At 49.5% G+C, this 7488-nt stretch overlaps 1 protein-coding gene across 2 annotated transcripts in view; it reads left to right on the top strand.

Moving 5' to 3' along the window:
- Positions 1-5127, top strand: part of LOC118386428 (DNA-binding protein SATB2-like) — a 114495-nt gene extending 109368 nt beyond the window's left edge. Inside the window, exon 14 of one of the 2 annotated variants that reach the window (XM_052522869.1) lies at positions 2211-5127. In XM_052522869.1, coding sequence (XP_052378829.1) covers positions 2211-2921 — 711 coding nt within the window. In that variant the 3' untranslated portion in view covers positions 2922-5127. The remainder of the gene's footprint in view (positions 1-2210) is intronic. The other variant, XM_052522870.1, reaches the window with a different exon arrangement.
- The last annotated feature ends 2361 nt before the right edge of the window (positions 5128-7488 follow it).

Here is a 7488-nt window from a genome sequence, read left to right as displayed (position 1 = left end):
AGAAAGTCAACAGAAAAACGTATTTTCTGTCATTACATATTTATTTGTGTGTTAATGGTGTCTCCGGTGGCAGAAAACTGTCCCATGCAGCATCAACACACAGACACACACACAGTGAAACACACACACGCACCACCCGTGGTCTGCCCGTGGCCCCAGGAGAACAAGCCCTCATTAGGGCTTTAGTCTGAATATTTCATGTAGTATAATTATTTAATAGCTCTGCATCTCTGTAATTCGCCTTGATTTGTGTTAAAAAGAAAACCTTTTTCTTTAATGCAATGAACTTACAAGAAGCTTCCGAGTGGCGCAGCGGTCTAAGGCACTGCATCTCAGTGCTAGAGGCTTCACTACAGACCCTGGTTCGATTCCAGGCTGTAAATAATTAAAATACAGCATTCCCTGGTCGCAACTGAAAGAAGTAAAAAAAACAAGAGAGAAAATGGAAGAATATTGAATTATGCCACGTGGAGAACAACTTCCATCCAGAGTTTACAGTACTGTGTAGCTGTAAAGTGACTGATGTTTACAGTATCCTAACGGAGAGGTTGGTGGAGGGGTAGAGGCTCAGCTGGCAGGATGAAGGGGTAGAGGGTACAGAAATGGATGGATTGGAGGGGTAGCAGCTTAACTGGAAGGGTGAAATGATATAGGACAGAGGGGAGGGAAGGGGGTTTCATCGCTTAGCAGGATTGGGGGTTGGAGTCATGTTGGCTTGGCACTGACTCTCTTCATGAGAGAATGGTGGTTGGGCTGACTGGTGGTTCCTTAATCCAGAGCCCATACCCCTCGTGTGTTTGGCTAGGCTCTCTCCTGTTGCCACAGATATCATCATTAGTGCATGAAGGAGACCAGGCCTCTGTGTCTGTGAATCAGTCTGTGAGAGGAGTAAAGAAATTACTGTCTGGTGTCTATTTGTGAGTGTGTGTTTGTTCCTGGTTGTGGAAGAGGGAAGGGCTTGTATCTCCCCGATGTTTCACTATCAATTTAGATATTAAGTGTCTCAATATCTCTGTGGGGGGGGGTTGCGGGGTTGTGAGGAATGTGTGGTCCAACCTACACTCTTCCTGTAAATCACCCAATCTACACTCTTCATGTAAATCACCCAATCTACACTCTTCCTGTAAATCACCCAACCTACACTCTTCTCCCTGTAAATCACCCAACCTACACTCTTCCTGTAAATCACCCAACCTACACTCTTCCTGTAAATCACCCAACCTACACTCTTCCTGTAAATCACCCAATCCATACGATTCCTGTAAATCGCTACCCTCAAACAGCCCCCACATGTGAAATCTGAACAATTTGATGGTCTGGCTTGCCCTCAATATTATTTAAGTAATACCCTGTTATTATTGAGGGAGAGAGAAAAGAGAATGGCTATTATCTTTATGTGGGTCCTTTAATTTTAATGCACCACATATTTCTAGTTTAGAGTTCCAGAGCAGAGTCACAGTGACTGAGCAGGGGCCCAGGTTGGGAAACCAGCGGGACAGAGCTACAGTATATAGTAGCATCCTGGCTCTCTGACACTCCTCTACCATCTCACAAGACAACTGGACCACAACACTGTCTCCAATCCCACTGACTTCCCTGGTCTGGCTGTAATCACCTCTCACCTTTACTAACCTTGACTCTGTCTCACCCACCCTCCTTGACCTCTCCTCTGCTCCTCTTCTCACCCCTCCGCCCCCTCACTCTTCTTCTTTACTGGGGGAACCCAGTCTACCACCTAATCCTTCCTCTAGTGCACATCTCCCCCAGTGTTGTTAATGATCAGTGGGTATTTGCGTAACTCCAACCAGAGAGGAGACTGGAGACACGACCCTCTGTACCTCAACAGGTTATGTTCTGGCCCTGTCTGGTTAAACAGTGATGATGGTCCGTGATTGATGGCAGAGAAGGTGGTTGTAGTTTTACTACGTGCTAAACTTACATCCAGGTCATAGGTCAAAGGTAGCTATAATATTGTCCATCTGCGATGGTATCTAAGCTATGAAGCACTGACTGGCTCTGTCCTGGCCTCAGCCAATGAGCCCCGCTGTTAAACATGGCTCAGCCAATGAGCCCCGCTGTTAAACATGGCTCAGCCAATGGGCATCGCTGTTGTTACCTAGTTGAACTTGTTGTTGAAAGACCTCTGACACATGTGGAATGGCTCTCTACTCTGTAGCTTTGATGAGGGGTCACTGATCCCCACTAATCAGTTGTACTGTTTTTCTCACCAGGCGCTGCACAGGCAACTCCCACAGCCCCTGAAGCACCACTCCCCCATGCGCGAGGACCCCGTGCCCGCGCAGGGTAACGAGGAAGGGTCACAGAACGTTGAAAGAGGTGGTGGTGGGGGTGGCTGCACGGGCGGCCCAGGAGTCGGTGGTTCCATGGTCGTTAAGAAGCCTCGGTCGCGCACTAAGATCTCTCTAGAAGCCCTGGGCATCCTGCAGAGCTTCATCCAAGACGTGGGTCTGTACCCCGACCAGGAAGCCATCCATACCCTGTCAGCCCAGCTGGACCTGCCCAAACACACCATCATCAAGTTCTTCCAGAACCAGCGCTACCATGTCAAGCACCACGGCCGGCTGAAGGAGCTGGGGGAGGGGGCTGGTGGCGTGGACGTCAGTGAATACAGAGACGAGGAGCTCCTCTCCAGCTCAGAAGACCCTGAGTCCAGTGAGGATGGTCACGAGGAGATGTACCCCACTACTGAGAGGGAAGGAGGGGAGAGAGAGAGCAACGCAGCAGGGTCAGCCTCTTCCCTGGCCCCAGCCCCAGGCCAGTCTTCAGTGACCAGTATGGGAGCCATGGAGGAGAGCAAGGACAAGGGGCATTCTCATGGTCTGGGTGGGGGCCGAGCCAGCTCCCTGCCCCCTAGTAGCTCCTCATCCAGTCCCAGAGAACAGGCTGACTTCCAGAGATAGAGACCCAGAGGCTAGATGAGACACTGGAAGAGATGGGCGGAGACATGAGAGACATGAGAGACAGAGAGACATGAGAGACAGAGACAGAGACAGAGACAGAGACAGAGAGAGAGAGAGAGAGAGAGAGAGAGAGAGAGAGAGAGAGAGAGAGAGAGAGAGAGAGAGAGAGAGAGAGAGAGACAGAGACAGAGACAGAGACAGAGACAGAGACAGAGACAGAGACAGAGACAGAGACAGAGACAGAGACAGAGACAGAGGGGAAGGGAAGGGAAGGGAAGGGAAGGGAAGGGAATGGGAACAAAACACTGGGAGAGGGGAAGGGAGGCATAGATGAGACAATGAGAGACTCACTGACACACACACACACACACAAATATATACAGACAGAAGCGATCCTAAGGAGGGCTCGTCAAAGAGGGATTTCAGTGAAAATACAATTTGTTACCTCAGCAACAGGGATATGCCATGAAAGAGCAGCCATGTGGAACAGTTAGAATAGTATGTTCACTGAACCAATAGACAGAGAGAAAACCAAACACACACATCTCACCCCTGTCCACAAGAGGAACTCGCCACATCAACACCACTCTTGAATTGAGCCAATCCCAAAATTCAGCTTTCCCCAAGAGGGCCGGCTCTCATCTGCTCTGTCCAATGACTACTCTCCCTAATGTCTCAACCACACCCACATGCTGAGCACTTGTCCTGATTTCGATGTTGGGTCTTGAGTCAGGCCCCTAACTGACACTCATAGACTGAATACTGAGGGCCTGCTCAGACCTCCTTCCTCCTATGGTCCCTCAGCTCCAGATCTACAGCACATAACTGGCTGCTGTAGCTGTCCACCAACTCCTCCCCCTCTCCGCCCCACTAGTCATTCTAGTCTTTGGTCTTTGACACCGTTGGCAGTTTGAGTGGGTGGTTGGACAGCGGATGGGTGTTGGGTGGAGGTGGGAACAGTGGTATGGGGGAATTCACCAATGATAAACACATATGGTTTAAGTCCAGAATGGAAGCTTATGGTATTTAAAAAAAAGTTGGAATCGCCGCTCCCATCCAGCTCCTGTTGCCAAACCTCAATGGTGCAACAACATCCCTATGCGATGGACCAGACCATCCCTCTAACCCCCTGCCCCCTAACCCCTGCCCCCTAACCCCCTAACCCCCTGCCCTTACCCCCTGCCCCCTACCCCCCACTCTAAATATGGTTCATTCTCTCTATCACTGTACAGCAGTTATTACACACTAATCTAGTGTGTATGGCCACTGAGGTTTATGAGGACACTACTAGCTGAACATATCATGGTTTAGGACATAAAAGAGGACAGCCTTGTGAGGACAATGAGGACCCAGTGGTGTACAAGGACACTCAGGATAACAGTTACTCTGGTCTGTCCTCTGTTCCCCCTGCATACCCAACCTCTCCCTATGTGGAGAGAAACAGGGAGGGACATAACAGAATGGAGGTTCAGCAATCAGTCAATCAGCCACTTTATGTGCGCTAGCCCACCCCTTCACTCTTCCTCTCTCTTTCCCCCATCCCTCGTTCCCTTCCTCATTCTCTCTCTCTATAATTGGTGCCCACAGTGTCCCCTTCCACCACACCTACCCACATGTAACTTCTCCACCATATTTATTGCTATCTTTATCCATGATTATCATTATTGTTATTGTTGTTATTGTTGTCATAGCTGTTTATTTTTTACTTATATTTTCATGCTTGTAATATTGGCTTTTGGTGGTTGTTTTGGTAACGTGAGACGTTTTTTGAGACATGAGAAACACACACTGCCGAACAAGAGTGGAAGAGAAACCAGAAAAGAAGCAGTTACTGTAACATTTATCAAAGTAGAAATCCATGTTGTGTCTAAGCAACTCACGCGTTTTTCCAAAGGGAGACGGGCTGAAACTGGAATCCAAAGAGTAAAGGAAACACAATGAATGAACTGAGGTTTTGTTACAGATGTTACCAATGTTTGGAGCCGTTGGGCAACACGGCAGGCTTGCCCTCTGTGTGTTATGTACAAGTGTGTCTACAGTTCAGTACTAATCCTTATCTGAGAGCGGGGACTTGTGTCGAAGGATGCATCCCAGAGAGAGGGAATAGGGTGGCATTTGGGGCACAGACAAAGTAACAGAGTAACCATTATTTAACTGTCTTGTACTGTAATTCATTAATCAATCATACAATACATTGTGTTTTATCGCTATGATTCTGTCGATCTTTATGAATCAGGGTTAAATCTTGTTTCTGTATGTCAAATGTCATGTGATCCAGTGACACGCCATGCACATAGAGGACTGTCACATCCATCAGAGTGAATACCAAGCCCTGACCCAGAACAAGTATTTTCATACTTTCCCAGTTCACGCCCCACGTCCTGCCACAACACACACACACACACACACACACACACACACACACACACACACACACACACACACACACACACACACACACACACACACACACACACACACACACACACACACACACACACACACACACACACACACACACACACACACACACACACACACACACACACACACACGCAGAGGGACTGTGGCTAGCCCTGCATTTCTCCAAGCCAATCAATTAGAGGCCTCCCTAAAGCCTCATGACTGAGGTTTCTAATAAGAGGCAGCGCACAGGGACTCACAGTAATTCACATGGAAAGGCTGCTGGCTGGCTGGTTGGCTGGGTAGCTGGCTGGCTGGTTGGCTGGGTAGCTGGCTGGCTGGTTGGCTGGGTAGCTGGCTGGTTGGCTGGGTAGCTGGTTGGCTGGGTAGCTGGCTGGTTGGCTGGGTAGCTGGATGGTTGGCTGGTTGGCTGGGTAGCTGGCTGGTTGGCTGGGTAGCTGGCTGGTTGGCTGGGTAGCTGGCTGGTTGGCTGGGTAGCTGGATGGTTGGCTGGGTAGCTGGCTGGTTGGCTGGGTAGCTGGCTGGTTGGCTAGGTAGCTGGATGGTTGGCTGGTTGGCTGGGTAGCTGGCTGGTTGGCTGGGTAGCTGGCTGGTTGGCTGGGTAGCTGGATGGTTGGCTGGTTGGCTGGGTAGCTGGCTGGTTGGCTGGGTAGCTGGATGGTTGGCTGGTTGGCTGGGTAGCTGGATGGTTGGCTGGTTGGCTGGGTAGCTGGATGGTTGGCTGGTTGGCTGGTTGGCTGGGTAGCTGGTCACACAGACCAGAACAAGGTCCATGTTCATTAGGAATGGTAAAATTAGTCTTCAAATGGAATATGAATATGAGAATTCTTATACCCCATCATATGTTCATGTTGCCTGTGCTGTTCTCACCTCTGGCCTTGTGTTACTGGCCCAGCTCTCCTTCAGGTCTTGTGAGGCAGAATAGAAATTGCCTATCGCCCATTTGTGTCTCTGTCCCTTTTGGTTCTGTAAACCATTTGGGTCTGTGCTGTGTGATTGGTCCATCAATCAGGAGCCATTAGCAGCTATCCAGAGCCATGTGGTCTTTGTGTGACTGAATAAAGTAGCTCACCTGCAGGGTTATTGGGATTGCTCAGTGGGCTATTACCCAACCACGCCACACTTACACCTGTCAGTCAAAGCTACTGCCCCGCCTCTGTCATTACTGGCTGGCCCGACGTATATGTGCATGCACACACACACACGCACACGTACACACGCACGCACGCGCGCACGGACGCAGGTGCGCACACACACTCAGGCACACACGCTCACACATACACAATGCGGTACCACTCCACACTAATGAGTCCCACAATCTGATGAGAGAGGTGGGGACCAGCCAGTCTGGTGTTTAACCTGCCGAGGGGGGGTGGGGTCAAGCACAGTATACCTCTCTCCTCCTCCACTTCCTCCTTCTCCTCCTCTTCCTCCTACTCTCTCCTCCACTTCCTCCTCCTCTCTCCTTCTCCATATGCAGAGTGTTGCTTGCCAAACAATCTAACCAAATGTTCCTGTCATGTGCCAATCCCTCTTCCTCTTTTCAATCTCATCCCCCTCTCCTTCTCCAGTTCACGCTGTGGCACCATGACCCCCTCTCCTCCTGACTGAGTACAATCACAGCTCACGCTGTGGCATCAGGATAATTAGACCTAAAGGATGGCACTCCATGGCTGGCCTGAATGATGTGAACACTTTCTCTCTATGTGACGTTGAAACCAGAACACTCAATCAGGAAAAGATAGTCACACACACACTACACAGACACACGCTACACAGACAGATACACACATTACACACACTACACAGACAGATACACACACTACACACACTAACTACACAGACAGACAGACAGACAGACAGACAGACAGACAGACAGACAGACAGACAGACAGACAGACAGACAGACAGACAGACAGACAGACAGACACATTACACAGACACACACACACTACACAGACACACATACACTACACAGACACACACTAAACAGGCAGACACACACTCTCTCGTGAATAGACCTACTCTCTCTCATGCTGTGATCAATCAACTTTTTGTTGCAGTTTGATTTAGTTAGACAGAGTGCATCAAATTCATTCTGACCGCTTTAAGTTTTTCTTGGTTGTTTGTGAGTTGGATGGGG

Source organism: Oncorhynchus keta, chromosome 7 (genome assembly GCF_023373465.1).
Source record: "Oncorhynchus keta strain PuntledgeMale-10-30-2019 chromosome 7, Oket_V2, whole genome shotgun sequence".
In the NCBI taxonomy this organism is placed as follows: Eukaryota; Metazoa; Chordata; class Actinopteri; order Salmoniformes; family Salmonidae; genus Oncorhynchus; species Oncorhynchus keta.
This window is presented reverse-complemented; position numbering and strand designations above follow the sequence as displayed.